At 39.9% G+C, this 22,831-nt stretch overlaps 1 protein-coding gene across 1 annotated transcript in view; it reads right to left on the bottom strand.

The window, feature by feature from the left end:
* The window catches only part of INTS2 (integrator complex subunit 2), a 187,617-nt gene that overhangs the window by 141,091 nt on the left and 23,695 nt on the right, over window positions 1-22,831 (bottom strand). The window contains exon 7 of the mRNA XM_053707342.1: window positions 17,106-17,279. Coding sequence (XP_053563317.1) covers window positions 17,106-17,279 — 174 coding nt within the window. The remainder of the gene's footprint in view (window positions 1-17,105; window positions 17,280-22,831) is intronic.

Below are 22,831 nucleotides of genomic sequence, written 5' to 3'. Positions count from 1 at the left end.
GTGTAAGATGACGCGGTCCTAACGTGTCATCCCCTTAACCCTGTATGTCACTATAAGAAAGGCTTGCACTGTGCAATAAACAGAATTGGCTTTCGATCATAATGCTGCGTGGTCTGAGTCATTCTAAGGGGCCCTTATCAGATAATCTACATATGCCTCAGGTGGTACACTAGGCCCCAGGCTTTGGCCTGCGCTGACACCCCCCCGTGGGATTATACACCTTACAATTCTTGGTGTCAGTTTGTGGGATTCGCAGTGCGTAAGTATGAGTGCTTTTACCATGCTTTCCTTCTGTGAATCTGAACCTAAATTTAGTTGTTTGTGTTTTTTTGTTTTTTTTTTTAAAAAAAGGTGTAATATATGATAATGATATAAGGTTAAAGGGGTTCCTGTGGTTGAAGCACAGGTTTGCGGAGGTTATAGTCCTGCCGGCAGTTGTGATACCCCTCCAGACAGGTAATCAGTCCTGTGCTGGGACACGACAGGTATTGTGAGTCCTGTCGGTGATAAGCGCGCAAGTAATATATGTATGCCAGTTGACGGGGAGCTTTTAAGATAAGCTACTCCGGGCGAACTTGGCAGTGAGTGAGTCTCACGTGTGTTGAAGTTTCCCATATTCATTCCCATAATAGAGTTTTGCTACCCACCTGAAGCTCATGTTGATATCTGATGCTTGCTTTGCTTTGATTTGTTTGTGTTTTTTGATGCTGTGCGTAGAAAATATTAAGTGGCTATGCATGTTATTATTGTGGCTATTATTGTATTGAGAAAGGGGAACTGCTCATAGATAAGATTGCACAGAGAAAATTACATGTATAAGGTAAAAGAAAAAGAGAGTTAATAGTTTCTGCAAAAGACAGAAATATTTTTTTTAAAACACTGTCAGTAAGTACTGCTGTTTGATAAATAGAGAAATCTCTGTGTTAAAGAATGTAGCAGGCAAAGAAGGGGGGCCACCACTGAGCGCGCACATAGCTCAGAAGAAAAAAAAAAAAAGAGGAAAGAAACCTGCTACAGCAGCTCCGTTTGTAAGATTTTTTTTGTTTGCTTGCAGTAACAAAAATGAAATTTTGTATATTGAGATGCATATTGTGTGATGGTCTGTAGGTTCTCACTGTGGTATGAGTGTAACAGATTTGCTTTAAACCAAAAACAGAATGTATTATTTGAAAATGATTATCCCAATCCACGCAAAAAATGGCCATTTTGCGTGGAATCGGAAAGAAAAAAATGCATTGTGGACATGGTGAAAAGTTAATCTAGTGTTTTTTATATATATATATATATATATATATGTATGTCGTACGCTAGAAATTAGATGTTTTTCTGAGAAAGGAAAAAAGGGAGTGAATCTCTGGTATGCGAGATGGAATGAACTTGTGTGTCTGTATCGTAAGAATGTTTCCTTATGTTTCTCTGTTGGGAAATCAGACGTTTTAAGAAGATATTTTGTAATGTTATTTTATATACCTGTATTTTAAAGTCACCAGCATGTTTTAAGTATGTGGTATTCATATGCAGTTTTAGTTTTAAGTGATAATTGTTGTTCGGCATGTAAAGATATGATATTGTTTTTGCAAGTGAAGTAACGGCTTTGAAAGTGCGATGGTGTGTGATTTTTTTGTCACGCTCTGGTAAATATGAAATTGTTTCTGGTATGATTAATGGGTTAACGTATGTTGTATTTGTAAGGTCTGTGCACGGCGTGGGTGCACACAATGAAATATATTTATAGGCTGTAATTGAAAGTTTTTCTAAAAGGGCGTCCGTTTTTGTTGCAAGTAAATTAATCTGCAGGTCATGCTACAGTACAGAGGTGAAATTGGTGTGGTAAATCATACAAGCAGCCTAAATTATGGTTAGGATATACATATGTAATTTGCGTGATGAATGGTTAGTCCTTAAAGGGACAGTTCACTGTAACAAGGTGTTGCTATTAATGTATTGTCCATGACTTGTTATACAAGCGGCATATTATCTTATATTTCTCTGGAAAATCAGAGCTCAGTGCGTAGACGGAGCAATAGAAAATTGTCATTTTCTTATTTAAAGAACCAGTGCAATAACCCTGTATTAGTAGTTTGCTAAATATATTTTTAGAGACCTTTCTTTGTATATATTTATTTTAAATTTGCTGTTCAGATAGCAGATATTTTTTTTGCAGCATAACTTAATTCTCTCTGTAATGCAAACTGAAGTGATAAGTTGTCTACAATTTTAGTGTAGGGATCCGTGAGACTAGCGGACAGAAAAGAAAAAACCGAGAAAAAACAGAGGAGTGAAAATATTTAAAGGGATACAGGAAAACTGGTATAACATCTGAGAATTTAAGGGAATATTTACATAAAAGACGATGAGGTTTACTGTAAGCCTAACACTAGTATATTTCACTGTGTTAGCAGTTTCAATTAAAGATTATTTTTAGTTTGGTTAAAATGTCCCTTTAATTAGCCTGCATCCCACTGTGAGTGCGTTCTTATGCTGCTTATGCTTGTTTAGGCTATTTAATGAACGTCAGTATACATTTTTTATTATAAGGATCATTGGGATTAATTTAAAGGGGAAATTGTATTAGTATTTCTTTTTCAGAAAGCTTATTTTTTTGTGTTATATGCAGTTGTTATATTTGGCTGGAGAGCTGCAGAATGGGGAATATCAAATTATATACAACGTTAAATCCAATAATTTTGTTGTGGTTAAACTAATTAGCATTTATCAAGTTTTAGTGTGAATTTTATATTTTTAAGCAGTAAACAGTGTTTTCTCCTTTAAGTAAAAATGAAACTTTGAGCTTGCCTCACTATCCTTGAGAAAGACTGATAACACTGTGCATGTTTTGGTTTTTTTTAAAAAAAAAGAAAAGAAAGTTCTCTCTTGTGTTTGGCTTTGTCGAGAACGATTTGTCCTTTACATTTAAAGCGGCAGTACTGGTGTTCTATGTTATAAAAAATGATAACTATAAATTGCTCACTACAAAGAAACAAGTATTTATATTATATTCTGTCATAGAATATAGCTTAAAAATGATAATTTTATTTCTGTGGCTGTCAAACTGTATCTCACAGATATAACTTTTTGTTATTTAAAATAACCCCCACTGCGTTCAATGAATAAATGAAATATTATTTAATGAAGTGATTTCAGTGACACTTTAAAATATATATAGTTATTTGGTTATTAACTAGTCTACCACGATTATTGCAATGACTTTGATTGCTGCTTAACAGTTAAGCCGTGGTCTATAAGGTGTCTACAAATAAACACCCCTAATTAAGGCAATAGGGGTCAGCAAACAAATGATGCACATTTTATCTGATTCTACTGCATTTATATAACTTGCTAATTTATCTGTTCACAGTTTTGATTTTATTTATATGGCTTACGTGTATTCTGTCTCTTGGTGTTGTAATGAGATTTATACAGCCTGTGATAAGAGGCAGTCCTCAAAGGTTTCAAAAATTAGCATATGAGCCTACCTATGTTTGGTTTAATCTAGGAAGGTTGGTTAAAATTAAAAGTCCTATCTGAATAATGAATTTTCATTTATCCTAGAATATCCCTTTAACAGTGGCTACTGTGGTTATCTGATCTTTCCCAAATAAGCGCAATTTTATTTGTGCAATCTGCAACTTAAGTTTCTTGGGCATCTGCTGTGATTGTTTTCTTTGTGTGATATTAAAGTTTTGTACATAGTGGATGTTTTTAATTGTTTGTCGTGTTCTGAGTGTGTTGCATTTCAGCGAATGTCAGAATATGTGTTGCATTCTAAGTTAATTGTGGTTGTTTGAAATTTGTGTCAGCAGCTAATGTTTCATTTTGTGTAAGACAAGAACGATTGGTTTTCATCGTTTGTTATGTTTTTCTCATTTTGCTTGCTATTGAGAATTGTCTCTGCATGAGTGGAGTGCATGATTTATCGTTTAGTTTCTTGTTATCTTGTGTTTGCGTGTCACATGAGATGTTTTACGCAAACATGGGGGAAGTATTGATGAATATCTTTATGTAATGGGGGTGATTGTTTTGATCTTTTTATTGCCTTTCTGTGTTTTATTTTGCTCTCATATTTCAGATGCCTAAAATGTTTTATTTTTCTATGTGGTTCTTAACACTATATTTGTATTTGCAGGATGAGAGTATGCAGCTGTTTTCAGAGATTGAAACACACTAACTGAATTATTTTTGAGTTTCCATATTTAGGTAAAATCTGTACAGGCAAAATTCCATAAGTGCACTCTTCAAAAGATTAAAGATTGAAAGCAAGTAAACCTTTAAAGAAAGAAAAGATAAAGATGAAATACTTTTTGTCAAGCTTGTTTTAACCACCATACTGCAGTAAAAAAAGTTACTGAACTATCTTTGGATCCATTCTTTGCTTTGCATGCTGGTACCAGCCCCAGAACTGGACTCTGGGTAATCCATGACTGTTTCCTCTGATGTGTGTCTTCAGGACATAAAGACTATCCTTCTCTGGACTGTGCCTTACCGCTCGATATGGAAGTCCTGTTATGCTGTTACAGGGTCAACCAATTAAATTAGGGGAGTATTGTTTTAACCCTATTCCTTATATTGCTTGTTTTGTATTCTCTTGTATTTGTTTTATTTTTATTGATCATATTGGGTATAAGACATCATATGCTTCATTGGTATTAGTGCACATTGTAGTTTATGTGCTTAACATAGTAACTCTTTAGATAAATGTAAATGTGAACTTTGCAGTATTGTACCCTATTGAATGGCCCACTGAGTATAAGAAAATATGTTTAAGGAAAATGCTGCACCATAGCATAATATTTTAGACCCTTCACCCTTTAGAACATAAGGAGGACACGTCTAAGCTAGAAGTTTATAGTAAATATACAGAGAAACGTTTCAGGGAATAGCATAATTATAGTTTATGAAAACAAAGGTATTTTTCCCTTTTATTAATTAGTATGGTATCTGCAAAGTGAATTTGGTCATTCCTGATGTTTGTCAAAGAGAGTAATTCTTACCATCAAGATGTGTTTACCTTTAAAAGAGCTTGTAGTTTTAAATGATGTTCTGTTTGTATGCTTTCCTCATATAGGAGTGTGAGAGAATTTAGGTTGCATAAAATAATTAGTAAACTAGGAGTGTTTATACCAGATGAGATTGTTGAATATTAGGATCATGGTTGGAGAATTATAAGCATTATAGATAGCAGCCATCCAGAATAAAGCAACACAAGGTTCTTTTATTTTTTAGAAGTTCAAAGTGATATTGTAAAGAAATTCATTTATTTTCATTGACTGTTTGTCTTTTTTTCCATTCTTACTACAGGGCAGGCCTTAGCATAAGTTTTGGTATAACCCTTCAGGCCCTTGATGAAGTCTGACAGGATTTCACTTGCGTAGTATTCATGAAGTATCATTTAAAAGTGTATAGAGAAGTTGTAAATTATTCTCTGAGAAATATCAATGTATTTAGTTTGTATTATATATCAACAATGTTTTGTTTGATTTTAAATGACATAGGATGAAAGTGACGTTTTATTTGGGCATAATTGTGATTGTATTGCGGTGTGTACTCATCCTGTACTGTTTCTGTTTGCTTCCTAGACTCCCTGTGACTCGAGTGTTTGCTTGCCATGGGTATCCACTGGTTGCCTTGTCTACCCCATGAACAAACCATCAGATTTCCAGTATCTCCCTGCGGAAGAACCATGGATAAGCACCCCTACTGCAAATGAACTGTTGCAGAACTGTATTATAGCAAAGTGTCAAGGTGCAGCGCTCTCAAATGGACAAAGACTGTTCTTAAAGTGATCAGAGGCCACCTAGAGACAGTTGTGCTGTTGCTATGTCATGCTTTACTGTGGAAAAGAACTGTTGGACATATTGGGGGGTGCTAGCAATGCAGGTGGAGAGATAGAAGATGCAGCGTTGTTTGGGGGTAGATGGGGGGCTGGTTGGGTCTCTGTGCTGGTAGACCGGTAGTTTTGGGAAGGCTGGAAGATAGATGGAAGGTATTGGAGGGACTGTACCTATATGCAGTGACAATTAGCCTATAAAAGTATATCACGACATAGGAATATTTTTCTCTTTAGTATTCTCACAGAGTTCTGTTACCATAATATAAGGCTTTACTAATTTTCTATGCCTGTCTATTTTTATGTTATTCTGTTAGAATAAAAGGATGGTATGTTAGGGGTAATATGAACCTGATGGCAGCCATCTTGTTCTTCGCAGCCATCTTGTTCCTCGCAGCCATTTTGTAATGAATAGACTTTATTATACTGGGGTATTATGCAGTAAGAATTATATGCATGTTATGATAATTTCCTTAGCTGTTCGGCCTTGCCAATGTACCCTGGCCCGACGCCCAGAAATAAGATAGAATAAGATAATGTAAACAAGAGGCTTCAGAATCCTTGTTGTCTCCGCAGATGGTAGTTTGTTATGACTCTGTAATTATTGTTATGAGAAACTCATGTTCCAGTTTTTCCTTGTAAATTGCTCTGTATAACTGTGTAAGATGACGCGGTCCTAACGTGTCATCCCCTTAACCCTGTATGTCACTATAAGAAAGGCTTGCACTGTGCAATAAACAGAATTGGCTTTCGATCATAATGCTGCGTGGTCTGAGTCATTCTAAGGGGCCCTTATCAGATAATCTACATATGCCTCAGGTGGTACACTAGGCCCCAGGCTTTGGCCTGCGCTGACACCCCCCCGTGGGATTATACACCTTACACCGATGATGATCTTTGTGTATTGGAATGTGAAGATAAGCATCCTTTAGATCCACTGTAGTCATATATTGACCCTCCTGGATCAGTGGTAGGATGGTACGAATAGTTTCCATCTTGAACGACGGAACTTTGAGGAATTTGTTTAAGATCTTTAGATCCAAAATTGGTCTGAAGGTTCCCTCTTTTTTGAGAACCACAAACAGATTTGAGTAAAAACCCTGTTCCTGTTCACTCCCATAACTAGGAGGTCTCGTACACAGTGTAAGAATGCCTCTCTCTTTATCTGGTGTGCAGATAATTGTGAAAGGTGAAATCTCCCTTTTGGGGAGGAAGCTTTGAAGTCCAGAAGATATCCCTGGGATATAATTTCCAACGCCCAGGGATCCTGAACATCTCTTGCCCACGCCTGGGCGAAGAGTGAAAGTCTGCCCCCTACTAGATCCGTTACTGGATAGGGGGCCGTTCCTTCATGCCGTCTTAGAGGCAGCAGCAGGCTTTTTTGACCTGCTTACCTTTTTTCCAGGTCTGGTTTGGTCTCCAGACCGTCTTAGATTGAGCAAAAGTTCCCTCTTGTTTATTATTAGAGGAAAATTAGACTGTTTGGCCCTAGATTTGGACCTGTCCTGAGGAAGGGCATGACCTTTTCCTCCAGTGATATCAGCAATAATCTCCTTCAAACCAGGCCCGAATAGGGTCTGCCCCTTGAAGGGAGTGTTAAGTAGCTTAGATTTTGAAGTCACGTCAGCTGACCATGATTTAAGCCATAGCGCTCTGCGCGCCTGTATAGCAAAACCAGAATTCTTAGCCGTTAGTTTAGTCAAATGAACAATGGCATCAGAAATAAAATAATTGGCTAGCTTAAGTGCTCTAAGTTTGCCAAGTATGTCATCCAATGGAGTCGCTACCTGTAAAGCCTCTTCCAGAGACTCAAACCAGAACGCCGCAGCAGCAGTGACAGGGGCAATGCATGCAAGGGGCTGTAGGATAAAACCTTCTTGAATAAATATTTTCTTAAGGTAACCTTCTAATTTTTTATCCATTGGATCTAAAAAAGCACAACTGTCCTCGATAGGGATAGTAGTACACTTTGCTAGAGTAGAAACTGCTCCCTCCACCTTAGGGACTGTCTGCCATAAGTCCCGTGTGGTGGCGTCTATTGGAAACATTTTTCTAAAAATAGGAGGGGAAGAGAATGGCACACCTGGTCTATCCCATTCCTTATTAATAATTTTTGTAAACCTTTTAGGTATTGGAAAAACATCAGTACACACCGGCACTGCAAGTATTTATCCAGTCTACACAATTTATCTGGCACTGCAATGGAATCACAGTCATTCAGAGCAGCTAAAACCTCCCTAAGCAACACGCGGAGGTGTACAAGCTTAAATTTAAAATGTAGAAATATTAGAATCAGGTATCTTCCTGAGTCATTAACATCACCCACTGACTGAAGCTCTCTTTCCTCAGCTTCTGCATATTGTGAGGCAGTATCAGACATGGTTCTTAAAGCGTCAGTATGCTCTGCATTTTGTCTCACCCCAGAGCTATCTCGCTTACCTCTAAGTTCAGGTAGTCTGGCTAATACCGCTGACAGTGTATTATCCTTGACTGCCGCCATGTCTTGTAAAGTAAACGCTATGGGCGCCCTAGATGTACTTGGCGCCATTTGAGCGTGAGTCCCTTAAGCGGGAGTCAAAGGGTCTGACACGTGGGGAAAGTTAGTCGGCATAACTTCCCCCTCGTCAGATTCTTCTGGTGATAAAAATATTATTAAAAGACAGAAAATGATCTTTATTGCCTAAAATGAAATCAGTACATTTGGTACACATTCTAAGAGGGGGTTCCACCATGGCTTTTAAACATAATGAACAAGGAGTTTCTTCTATGTCAGACATGTTTATACAGACTAGCAATGAGACTAGCAAGCTTGGAAAACACTTTAAATCAAGTTAACAAGCAAATATAAAAAATGGTACTGTGCCTCTAAGAGAAACAAATTTTGTCAGAATTTGAAAAACAGTGAAAAACAGTGAAAAAATGCAGTAAATCAAACAAAATTTTTACAGTGTATGTAATAGACTAGCAGAGCATTGCACCCACTTGCAAATGGATGATTAACCCCTTAGTTCAAAAAACGGATAAAAAAAAACGAAAGACGTTTTTTTAACAGTCACAACCAACTGCCACAGCAAGCTGTAGCCCTACCTTCCCCAATAAACGACTTTGGAAAGCTTTTGGGCCCTTTAGAGATGTCCTATAGCATTCAGAGGGCCTTTGAGGGAATCTGGATGTCTTAGTTTGTAATTTTAACTGCACAAAAAAAACGTTAAAATAGGCCCCTCCCACTCATAGTAACACAGTGGAAAGCCTCAGGAAACTGTTTCTAGGCAAAATTTAAGCCAGCCATGTGGAAAAAACTAGGCCCCAATAAAGTTTTATCACCAAAGTATATATAAAAACGATTAAACATGCCAGCAAACGTTTTATATTGTAAATATCATAAGGGTATTACCCCTGGGAATAAGCATGATACCAGTCGTTATTAAATCACTGTATTCAGGCTTAACTTACATTAATCCGGTATCAGCAGCATTTTCTAGTGTTTTCCATCTCTAGAAAAAATTCTAACTGCATATACCCGATAGCAGAATAAACTGCACGCCATTCTCTCGCTGAAGTTTTACCTCATCTGTGTAATCCCCTCAGACATATGTGAGAACAGCAATGGATCTTAGTTACAACCTGCTAAGATCATAGAAACCTGAGGCAGATTCTTCTTCTATTTACTGCCTGAGATAAAATAGCACAACTCCGGTACTATTTAAAAATAAAAAACTTTTGATTGAAGAAAATAAACTAGCTATATTTAACCACTCTCTCTTACGACCTCCTTGCTTGTTGAGAGTTGCAAGAGAATGACTGGGTATGACAGTTAGGGGAGGAGCTATATTGCAGCACTGCTGTGGGTTTCCTCTTGCAACTTCCTGTTGGGAATGAGAATATCCCACAAGTAATGGATGATCTGTGGACTGGATACACCTTACAAGAGAAAACAGAATTTATGCTTACCTGATAAATTACTTTCTCCAACGGTGTGTCCGGTCCACAGCGTCATCCTTACTTGTGGGATATTCTCTTCCCCAACAGGAAATGGCAAAGAGTCCCAGCAAAGCTGGTCACATGATCCCTCCTAGGCTCCTCCCACCCCAGTCATTCGACCGACGGACAGGAGGAAATATATATAGGAGAAACCATATGATACCGTGGTGACTGTAGTTAGAGAAAATAATTCATCAGACCTGATTAAAAAACCAGGGCGGGCCGTGGACCGGACACACCGTTGGAGAAAGTAATTTATCAGGTAAGCATAAATTCTGTTTTCTCCAACATTGGTGTGTCCGGTCCACGGCGTCATCCTTACTTGTGGGAACCAATACCAAAGCTTTAGGACACGGATGAAGGGAGGGAGCAAATCAGGTCACCTAAACGGAAGGAACCACAGCTTGCAAAACCTTTCTCCCAAAAATAGCCTCCGAAGAAGCAAAAGTATCAAATTTGTAAAATTTGGCAAAAGTGTGCAGTGAAGACCAAGTCGCTGCCTTACATATCTGGTCAACAGAAACCTCGTTCTTGAAGGCCCATGTGGAAGCCACAGCCCTAGTGGAGTGAGCTGTGATTCTTTCAGGAGGCTGCCGTCCGGCAGTCTCATAAGCCAATCGGATAATGCTTTTAAGCCAAAAGGAAAGAGAGGTAGAAGTCGCTTTTTGACCTCTCCTTTTACCAGAATAAAGAACAAACAAGGAAGATGTTTGTCTGAAATCTTTAGTAGCCTCTAAATAGAATTTTAGAGCACGGACTACGCCCAAATTGTGTAACAAACGTTCCTTCTTTGAAACTGGATTCGGACACAAAGAAGGTACAACTATCTCCTGGTTAATATTTTTGTTAGAAACAACTTTAGGAAGAAAACCAGGCTTAGTACGCAAAACCACCTTATCTGCATGGAACACCAGATAGGGCGGAGAACACTGCAGAGCAGATAACTCTGAAACTCTTCTAGCAGAAGAAATTGCAACCAAAAACAAAACTTTCCAAGATAGTAACTTAATATCTATGGAATGTAAAGGTTCAAACGGAACCCCTTGAAGAACTGAAAGAACTAGATTTAGACTCCAAGGAGGAGTCAAAGGTCTGTAAACAGGCTTGATCCTAACCAGAGCCTGAACAAATGCTTGAACATCTGGCACAGCTGTCAGTCTCTTGTGTAGTAAGACAGATAAAGCAGAGATCTGTCCCTTTAGAGAACTTGCAGATAATCCTTTCTCCAAACCTTCTTGTAGAAAGGAGAGAATCTTAGGAATTTTTATCTTGCACCATGGGAATCCTTTGGATTCACACCAACAGATATATTTTTTCCATATTTTATGGTAAATTTTTCTAGTTACAGGCTTTCTAGCCTGAATTAGAGTATCTATTACAGAATCTGAAAACCCACGCTTTGATAAAATCAAGCGTTCAATCTCCAAGCCGTCAGTTGGAGGGAAACCAGATTCGGATGTTCGAATGGACCCTGAACAAGAAGGTCCTGTCTCAAAGGTAGCTTCCATGGTGGAGCCGATGACATATTCACCAGGTCTGCATACCAAGTCCTGCGTGGAAACGGTGGGAATACATAAGCTAGGTTGAAGGTCCAAGGTGCTACTAGTGCATCTACTAGAGTCGCCTTGGGATCCCTGGATCTGGACCCGTAGCAAGGAACCTTGAAGTTCTGACGAGACGCCATCAGATCCATGTCTGGAATGCCCCATAATTGAGTTATTTGGGCAAAGATTTCCGGATGGAGTTCCCACTCCCCCGGATGGAATGTCTGACGACTCAGAAAATCCGCTTCCCAATTTTCCACTCCTGGGATGTGGATCGCAGACAAGTGGCAGGAGTGATCCTCCGCCCATTGAATTATCTTGGTCACTTCTTTCATCGCCAGGGAACTCCTTGTTCCCCCCTGATGATTGATATATGCAACGGTCGTCATGTTGTCTGATTGAAACCTTATGAATTTGGCCTTTGCTAGTTGAGGCCAAGCTCTGAGAGCATTGAATATCGCTCTCAGTTCCAGAATGTTTATCGGGAGAAGAGACTCTTTCCGAGACCATAGACCCTGAGCTTTCAGGGATTCCCAGACCGCGCCCCAGCCCACTAGACTGGCGTCGGTCGTGACAATGACCCACTCTGGTCTGCGGAAGCTCATTCCCTGTGACAGATTGTCCAGGGTCAGCCACCAACGGAGTGAATCTCTGGTCTTTTGATCTACTTGAATCATCGGAGACAAGTCTGTATAATCCCCATTCCACTGTCTGAGCATGCACAGTTGTAATGGTCTTAGATGAATTCGTGCAAAAGGAACTATGTCCATTGTTGCAACCATCAATCCTATTACTTCCATGCACTGCGCTATGGAAGGACGAGGAACAGAATGAAGTACTTGACAAGAGCTTAGAAGTTTTGATTTTCTGACCTCTGTCAGAAAAATCCTCATTTCTAAGGAATCTATTATTGTTCCCAAGAAGGGAACTCTTGTTGACGGGGACAGAGAACTTTTTTCTTTGTTCACCTTCCATCCGTGAGATCTGAGAAAGGCTAGGACGATGTCCGTATGAGCCTTTGCTTTTGACAGGGACGACGCTTGAATTAGGATGTCGTCCAAGTAAGGTACTACTGCAATGCCCCTTGGTCTTAGAACCGCTAGAAGGGACCCTAGTACCTTTGTGAAAATCCTTGGAGCAGTGGCTAATCCGAATGGAAGTGCCACAAACTGGTAATGCTTGTCCAGAAAAGCGAACCTTAGGAACTGATGATGTTCCTTGTGGATAGGAATATGTAGGTACGCATCCTTTAAATCCACGGTAGTCATAAATTGACTTTCCTGGATGGTGGGTAGGATCGTTCGAATAGTTTCCATTTTGAACGATGGTACCCTGAGAAATTTGTTTAGGATCTTCAGATCCAAAATTGGTCTGAATGTTCCCTCTTTTTTGGGAACTATGAACAGATTGGAATAAAATCCCATTCCTTGTTCTCTTATTGGAACTGGATGTATCACTCCCATCTTTAACAGGTCTTCTACACAATGTAAGAATGCCTGTCTCTTTATTTGGTTTGAAGATAAGTGAGACCTGTGGAACCTTCCCCTTGGGGGTAGTTCCTTGAATTCCAGGAGATAACCTTGAGAAACTATTTCTAGCGCCCAAGGATCCTGAACATCTCTTGCCCAAGCCTGAGCAAAGAGAGAGAGTCTGCCCCCCACTAGATCCGGTCCCGGATCGGGGGCTATCCCTTCATGCTGTTTTGGTAGCAGTGGTAGGCTTCTTGGCCTGCTTACCCTTGTTCCAGCCTTGCATTGGTTTCCAGGCTGGTTTGGGTTGTGAAGTATTACCCTCTTGCTTAGAGGATGCAGAATTATAGGCTGGTCCGTTTCTGCGAAAGGGACGAAAATTAGACTTATTTTTAGCCTTAAAAGACCTATCCTGTGGGAGGGCGTGGCCCTTTCCCCCAGAGATGTCTGAAATAATCTCTTTCAAATCTGGTCCAAATAATGTTTTTCCTTTGAAAGGAATGTTAAGCAATTTTGTCTTGGAAGACACATCCGCTGACCAAGACTTTAGCCAAAGCGCTCTGCGCGCCACGATAGCAAACCCTGAATTTTTCGCCGCTAATCTAGCTATTTGCAAAGCGGCATCTAAAACAAAAGAGTTAGCCAATTTAAGTGCTTGAACTCTGTCCATAACCTCCTCATACGAAGATTCTTTACTGAGCGACTTTTCTAGTTCCTCGAACCAGAAACACGCTGCCGTAGTGACAGGAACAATGCATGAAATTGGTTGTAGAAGGTAACCTTGCTGTACAAAAATCTTTTTAAGCAAACCCTCTAATTTTTTATCCATAGGATCTTTGAAAGCACAACTATCTTCGATAGGAATAGTAGTGCGTTTGTTTAGAGTAGAAACCGCCCCCTCGACCTTGGGGACTGTCTGCCATAAGTCCTTTCTGGGGTCGACTATAGGAAATAATTTCTTAAATATAGGGGGGGGAACAAAAGGTATGCCGGGCTTTTCCCACTCTTTATTTACTATGTCCGCCACCCGCTTGGGTATAGGAAAAGCGTCGGGGGGCACCGGAACCTCTAGGAACTTGTCCATCTTACATAATTTCTCTGGAATGACCAAATTGTCACAATCATCCAGAGTAGATAACACCTCCTTAAGCAGTGCGCAGAGATGTTCTAATTTAAATTTAAATGTCACAACATCAGGTTCAGCTTGATGAGAAATTTTTCCTGAATCTGAGATTTCTCCATCAGACAAAACCTCCCTCATGGCCCTTGAGATTGGTGTGAGGGTATGTCAGAACAGTTATCATCAGCGCCCTCTTGCTCTTCAGTGTTTAAAACAGAGCAATCGCGCTTTCTCTGATAAGTAGGCATTTTGGATAAAAGATTTGCTATGGAGTTATCCATTACAGCCGTTAATTGTTGCATGGTAATAAGTATTGGCGCACTAGATGTACTAGGGGCCTCCTGTGTGGGCAAAACTGGTGTAGACACAGTAGGGGATGATGTAGTATCATGTTTACTCCCCTCATTTGAGGAATCATCTTGGGCAATATCATTATCTGTGGCATTACTGTCCTTACTTTGTTTGGACACTATGGCACAATTATCACATAAATTTAAATGGGGAGACACATTGGCTTTCATACATATAGAACATAGCTTATCTGATGGTACAGACATGTTAAACAGGCTTAAACTTGTCAACAAAGCACAAAAAACGTTTTAAAATAAAACCGTTACTGTCTCTTTAAATTTCAAACTGAAAACACTTTATTACTGAATATGTGAAAAAGTATGAAGGAATTGTTCAAAGTGTCTTAAAGCATTAAAAGTATTGCACACCAAATTTCAGAGCTTTAACCCTTAAAATAACGGAACCGGAGCCGTTTTTAAATTTGACCCCTATACAGTCCCAGCTATATGCTTTGCTGAGACCCAACCAAGCCCAGAGGGGAATACGATACCAAATGATGCCTTCTAGAAGCTTTTTTAGTGATTCTTAGATCCTCACACATGCATCTGCATGTCTTGCTCTCCAAAAACAACTGCGCAGTAATGGCGCGAAAATGAGGCTCAGTCTATAACTAGAAAGGCCCCCAGACTAAAAAAGGTGTCCAACACAGTGCCTGCCATTTTTTAAACGTTCCCCAAGATTATAATGCCAATTATTAGCTAGAATCTGCATAATATGCCCCAATAAAGCAATCGTTTTAGCCCATAAAAATGTCTACCAGTTTTTAAGCCCTTTTTTAAGCCCTTTATTCTTTTATGTTTGACTAAGAAAATGGCTTACTGGTCCCCATGAGGGGAAATGACAGCTTTCCAGCATTACATGGTCTTGTTAGAAATATGGCTAGTCATACCTTAAGCAGAAAAGTCTGCTAACTGTTTCCCCCAACTGAAGTTACTTCATCTCAACAGTCCTGTGTGGAAACAGCAATCGATTTTAGTTACTGTCTGCTAAAATCATCTTCCTCTTACAAACAGAAATCTTCATCCTTTTCTGTTTCAGAGTAAATAGTACATACCAGCACTATTTTAAAATAACAAACACTTGATAGAAGAATAAAAACTACATTTAAACACCAAAAAACTCTTAACCATCTCCGTGGAGATGTTGCCAGTGCAACGGCAAAGAGAATGACTGGGGTGGGAGGAGCCTAGGAGGGATCATGTGACCAGCTTTGCTGGGACTCTTTGCCATTTCCTGTTGGGGAAGAGAATATCCCACAAGTAAGGATGACGCCGTGGACCGGACACACCAATGTTGGAGAAATAAGGTTAATTCTAGAGGTATATTTGGTTTGCTTTGTAAAGAATATCATAACAGTTTAAACTTGTATAGTTTGATTCATATCTGGTTTCCTATAAATATAATTCAACGTGTCTATAAATTTAACTAATATAAAGAATTTAGGAATTTACATTAATTTTATTGTTTTGTATATGCATTTTATTGGGGGTTTGTTTAAAGAATAATTATTAAATATATTGTATTATAACACGGACATATACTGACACTCCATAAAGGAAGGTATTCAAAACAAAGATTCGCCTAATTCCATTATAAGATCAAACATGCAGCACCCATTTGAAACTCAGTGGCATTTAGAAAACCAACAATGTTCAGAGTTAAATTACAGGAAAAGGGGACAAAATAAATAATGAAAGGATATTGCAAAGTTTTTTTTAACTACACATAATTAAACATTTTATATTACAATCTAATACTTTTTAATATCCCTTCAAAGAGATGAGAATAATAGTTGGCTCTCCAGCCGGACACTGGAGATGGGATCAAGCTCTGATCAATGAAGGTCTTTGTAAGATAAAAGAAAGATCTGCAGCAGTTTCTGAGAGATATGTCTCTTTCCTGAGGCTCAGTGGCAAGGATGTGAGCTGGACCAGAGGCTCAATGAAAAGGAATCTGGCATATAAAAGACGATGCAAAATTCTAAGTGGGAGTACATCAAAAGCAAGATAATCTGATGTCCTGATGGCTGATATGATTATGGAGAGATAACTGAAAAACACCTGGTTTATACCATGCGTAATACTGCAACATAAAAGGTCATTTGACAATAGGCTGTTATGCATCATTAGACCTGGATTATATGATGTAATTTAATGGCATCATACAATGTTCTTAGTCTGACCCTTAGGGCTATACGGACTTAGATTGCCAAGAATGAAGATCTATGCACATTGTGGATAAAGAGTTTAGCAGACTATATAAGATAAAGTATCTCTTGGAATGAGCCAAGCCTGATGTTCACCCCTCTGATATACACTGTTCAGGCGTTAAAAAGGACACCATTCTACAGGAATGTCAAAGGGAGAAGGATCAGTGTATAATTCTGCAGCATAATAGGCTAGTACTGCTATAATTGCAGCCATTTTCAACAAAATTCTTAAATGTGCAACTAGGGAAGAAAAAAACTCTTCACAGCAGCATTTATCTGTTATAGGGCAAGAGATAAAACATGAACAAGGAAAATATTCTTCTCAATGATATTAGAGAGAAACCTTATGTCTGATCCAAAGTTAGAAATATGGAATGGAGCAAGAGAGAGGCACTGAAGTAGTGTATACCTGAAACTTGGAATGAGAAAAGACACATGGAGACAGTCTTTTGTGCTTGCTACCAAGTAATGATTTATACAACTAAAGCAAATGTGAATACAATCTGTAACAGAGGTTCTACCTTTAACATAACATGTTTAGATGCAAAGTACAATTTATAAATATATAATAATCTATTTTAATAACACTGTATTGTATACTGACCAGTTGTCCATTTCGAATGAAAGTTCCAAACCATGTACGGACTTTTGCATTTGTCCCAAGGAGTAGTCCACTCACAAAACACACCATGTTGCTTACTCCATCATCCCCTGTCTCATTTTTGGTATGGTCCAGAGTTAAGGCCACACCAAGTCCTGGAAGATGACATTCTTCTACCTAATAAACAGAAATAGTAATAAGTATTCAGTAATTTCTGGTAAGGAAGGTGTTTGCAACCACTTCACACTTCAACAATCACCGTAAAAAAATTAAATTATTGGGTAGATTGAGGGAAACATGCCCAGTCCTTAAAAAAAGTGTTGGTACAGAAAGTTAAAATGTAAACTTTAATTCCAGAAAGTAAAAAAAGAAAGAAAAAAAAAGAAGTTGAAAGCATAAAATATAGTAAAACATTATACTATAAAGTAGGAAGCAGGTAGTAGCATCTCCCACAAATCTAATAGCTGACAGTGAGGTATCACAACAAAAAAAGTATCCTTTTTTAATTACAGGAACATCATTTTTATACAAGAAACAACTCTAATACATTTTAAAATAAAATATCCACGTTTAGAAGACACAACAAATAAGCATTGTTTAATGGTCCTTTAACACAAAAGAATAAAGAAGTACATCTATTAATAGAAGAATGGATTTAAAAAAAATGCTGTATCTGAATTGTGAAGGTGTAATTTTGACTTCCATGTCCTGTGAATTGCTGTTGGTGAGGACATCATATAATAGGGACTGATGCAGTTGGGGGTTTATAAGTAAGTAAATTATCTGCACAAAGAGGAAGTCAGTAATTCTGATAAGTAACACTAGAACCTATTTGATACAGATACCCCATCTAACAGCTGTTCCTTAGCAGCTGGTATTAGTGACCAGTTGGGCTGCTGTATTTATTTAATCACACACCTAGAGAACTTGATCACTATATACTAGCAATCTAAATATGATTTAGTCTTTAAAATGGAGCCAACACAAATAATATAGTGTGGTGAGGTGTTTTTTTTCATTGCAGCTTTGCTTTAGTGACAATTACTGTATAGCAGTGTGTCCTAAGCTTTTTTCTAGTAGTTGTTTAAAAAATAACTACTGGCATTAAGAAGCTTAACCCCTTCACCCAATCCGATGTATATATACGCTGTGCAGTACTTTGGCTATTGTAACGCATCACAAATTTATACGTCGTCGCTTCAGGATGCTCCAGCACTCTGGGCTGTTAAGTTACAGCCGAGATGTGGCGCTCCTGAAGCTTCAGGCATCTGCCACATATGCAGCTGAAGCGCGATAGGTGCTCCACCTACATATGAGGGCAGATGCCTGATCGTTACAGTGACACTGTGTGTGTCACCGTCTGAAACGATCTTCTGCTGGAGCTGGTGGGAGGAGTGGGCGGGAGTCGGGTGGGCAGCCCAGCAGGGGAGGCGGGAGGAAGTGGGAGGGGCCCTACGCTACAGAAAATTTGAAATAAAGGGACAGGGAGGGATGGGGCAGCTACGCTACAGAAAAGGAGATTTGGGGGTGTGAGGGCCCCCTAACTAAAGATCGGGGGTGGGAGCTACACTACCTACAGAAAATATATATTTTAAAAAAAACAAAATTTATGCTTACCTGATACATTTCTTTCTTTCTGGATATGGAGAGTCCACAACGTCATTCAATTACTAGTGGGAATATCACTCCTGGCCAGCAGGAGGAGGCAAAGAGCACCAAAGCAAAGCTGTTAAGTGTCACTCCCCTGCCCATAATCCCCAGTCATTCGACCGAAGGGAAATGGAAAAGGAATAACACTAAGGTGTAGAGGTGCCTGAGGTTTAGTCAAAAAGAACTGTCTTAATAAAGGGTGGGGTCGTGGACTCTCTATATCCGGAAAGAAAGAAATTTATCAGGTAAGCATAAATTTTGTTTTCTTTCCTAAGATATGGAGAGTCCACTACGTCATTGAATTACCCAAGCTAGAGGACACAGAATGAACAGGGAGGGAAAACAAGACAGGCAGACCTAAATAGAAGGCACCACCGCTTGAAGAACCTTTCTCCCAAAAGAGGCCTCAGCCGAGGCAAAAGTATCAATTTTGCAAAATTTGGAAAAAGTATGCAGAGGACCAAATTGCAGCCTTGTAAATCTGTTCCACAGAAGCTTCATTTTTGAAAGCCCAAGAAGAGGAGCCCTCATTCCACAGCTGTAATTCTCTTAGGAGGCTGCTGTCCAGCAGTCTCATAAGCAAAACGAATCATACTTCTCAACCATAGGGAAAGAGAAGTAGAAGTAGCCTTCTGACCCTTACGCTTTCCTGAGAAACAAACAAACAGGGCAGAAGACTGGCGAAAATCCTTAGTTGCCTGTAGGTAGAATTTTAGAGCACGCACAACATCCAAGTTGTGCAACAGAAGTTCCTTATGAGAAGGAGGAATAGGGACAGAGAGAAGGAACAACAATTTCCTGATCAATATTTCTTTTTGAAACCACGTTAGAAATACCCCCCCCAATTTAGTACAAAGAACCGCCTTATCCGTATGAAAGATAAGGTAAGGCGAATCACACTGCAAAGCAGAGAGTTCCAAAACTCTCAGAGCAGAATAGATAGCAATAAGAAACAAAACCTTCCAAGATAGCAACTTAATATCTATGGAATACATTGGCTCAAACAGAGTCTGCTGAAAATTTTTTAGGAACAATATTAAGGTTTCAAGGAGGAGCAACAGGTTTAAACAAAGGCCTGATCCTGACCAGGGCCTGACAAAAAGATTTAACATCTGGCACATCCGCCAGATGCTTGTGTAACAAAATAGATAATGCAGAAATCTGACCTTTCAGAGAACTGACTGACAACCCTTTCTCCAGACCTTCCTGGAGAAAAGACAAAATTCTAGGAATCCTGACCATCCTCCAAGAGTAACCCTTTGATTCACACCAATAAAGGAATTTACGCCATATCTTATGGTAATGTTTTCGAGTAACAGGCTTGCGAGCCTGGATCATGGTCTCAATGACCGACTCAACTAAGCGTTCAGTCTCCAAGCAGTCCGCTCCAGAGAAATGAGATTTGGATGTAGGAATGGACCCTGAGTTATTAGATCCTTCCTCAGAAGAAACCTCCAAGGCAGCCGAGATGAAATCTTCACTAGGTCTGCATACCAGATCCTGCGAGGCCATGAAGGAGCTATTAGAATTACTGATGCTCTCTCTTGTTTGATACAAGCAATAACTTGTGAAAGGAGCGCAAACGGAGGAAACAGGTATGCTAGACCGAAATCCCAAGGAACCGTCAGAGCATCTATCAGAGCGGCCTGAGGATCTCTTGACCTTGAACCGTACCTTGGAAGCTTGGCGTTCTGCCGAGACGCCATCAGATCCAACTCCGGCATCCCCCATTGAGGGTTAACCTAGAGAACACCTCCAGATGGAGAGCCCACTCCCCGGGATGAAATGTCTGTTTGCTCAGGAAATACGCTTCCCAGTTGTCCACTCCAGGAATGTAGATGGCAGATAGACAACAATTGTGAGCTTCCGCCTACTGAATAATCCGTGAAACCTCCTTCATGGCTAAGGCACTCCGAGTTCCTCCCTGGTGGTTGATGTAAGCCACTGAGGTGATGTTGTCCGACTGAAACCCGAGTAACCGGGCTAAAGACAATCGCTCTCAACTGCAAGATGTTTATGGGGAGAGCAGACTCCTCCCGATTCCATAGTCCCTGCGCCTTTAACGAGTCCCAGACTGCTCCCCAGCCTAGAAGTCTTGCGTCCGTGGTCACAATCACCCAGGAATGTTTTCGGAAGCATGTGCTCTGAGACAGATGGTCCTGAGAAAGCCACCTCGGGAGAGAGTCTCTTGTCGACTGGTCTAGCTATATCCTCTGAGACAGATCTGAATTGTCTCCGTTCCACGGTATGAGCATGCATAATTGCAGAGCTCTCAAATGGAATCGAGCAAAGGGAATGATGTCTATGGAAGCGACCATCAGACCAATTACTTCCATACATTGAGCCACTGATGGCCGAACAGTAGACTGAAGAGAGAGGCAAGAGGAGAGAATTTTGGATTTTCTGACCTCCGTCATAAAAAATTTAATAGATAGACAATCTATAATGGTCCCTAAGAAAACCACCCTTGTAGCTGGAACAAGGGAACTCTTTTCCAGATTCACTTTCCAACCGTGGGAACGTAGAAAAGACAACAAGATCTCTGTATGAGAGTTTGCTTGTTGAAAAGATGGCGCCTGAACCAATATACTGTCCAGGTATGGCGCCACTGCAATTCCCCAAGACCTGATCACTGTCAAGAGAGCCCCCAGGACCTTTGAGAAAATTCTGGGAGCTGTGGCAAGGCCAAACGGAAGAGCCACAAACTGAAAGTGTTTGTCTAGAAAGGTGAATCTCAGGAATTTGTGATGATCCCTGTGGATGGGAACATGGAAATACGCGTCCTTCAGGTCTATGGTTGTCATGAACTGACCCTCTTGGACCAAAGGAAGAATGGAACGAATGGTTTCTATTTTGAAGGACGGTACCCTGAAAAACTTGTAGAGGCACTTTAGGTCTAAAATGGGTCGAAAAAGTTCCCTCTTTTTTGGGAACCACAAACAGATTTGAATAGAATCCTAGACCCTGTTCCCTTACTGGAACAATCACTCCCAGGGAGGAAAGGTCATGAACGCAGTTCAAGAATGCCTCTCTTTTTACCTGATCTGCAGATAATCTTGAGAGGTGAAATCTGTTCCTGGGAGGGAACGTTTTGAATTCTATTTTGTAACCCTGAGATACTATGTCCACAGCCCAAGGGTCTGGGACATCTCATCTCCCCATTTGACAAAACAGGGAAAGTCTGCCCCCCACTTGATCCGATCCCGGACCGGGGGCCGACCCTTTATACTGACTTAGACTCAACTGAGGGTTTTTTTGATTGCTTCCCCTTATTCCAAGGCTGATTGGGCTTTCAAGAAGACTTGGACTGCTCCTGCTTGGAAGAGGAAGACTTTGACCTTTGAAGTTACCAAAGGAACGAAATTTACTTTGACGTCCTTTGAGTCTGTTCTTCTTGTCTTGCGGCAGAAAAGACCCTTTTCCACCCATAATAACATAAATTATTTCTGCCAGACCAGGTCCGAACAAGGTCTTACCCTTGTAAGGAAGTGCCAGAAGCTTAGACTTAGAGGTAACATCAGCTGACCAAGATTTTAGCCACAATGCCCTGTGGGCTAGGACAGTGAAGCCAGACATCTTGGCTCTTAGTCTAATAACTTGCATGTTAGGATCAGAAATAAAGGAATTGGCTAGTTTGAGAGCCTTAATCCTATCTTGTATCTCTTCCAATGGAGTCTCTACTTAAATTGATTCATACAAGGCGTTGCACCAATAAGATGCCGCACTTGCTACTGTGGCAATACAAACTGCAAGTTGCAATTGAAGACCTTGATGAACATACATCTTCTTTAAATAAGCTTCTAGCTTTTTGTCCATGGGATCCTTAAAGGAGCAGCTATCCTCTATAGCGATAGTAGTTCTCTTAGCCAGAGTAGAAATAGCCCCTTCTACTTTAGGCACCGTGCGCCAAGAATCTTTAATGGAGTCTGCAACAGGAAACATCTTTTTAAATACAGGAGACGGGGAGAAAGGAATCCTTGGCGTCTCCCATTCCTGTGAAATAATCTCTGTCACACGGTCTGGGACAGGAAGAACTTCCACAGAGGAAGGAACATAATAGTATTTATTAAGTTTACTAG

Source organism: Bombina bombina, chromosome 3, assembly GCF_027579735.1.
Source record: "Bombina bombina isolate aBomBom1 chromosome 3, aBomBom1.pri, whole genome shotgun sequence".
Taxonomy (NCBI): Eukaryota; Metazoa; Chordata; class Amphibia; order Anura; family Bombinatoridae; genus Bombina; species Bombina bombina.
Note: the sequence above shows the minus strand (reverse complement) of the source record. Positions and strands in the feature narration are given on the sequence as shown.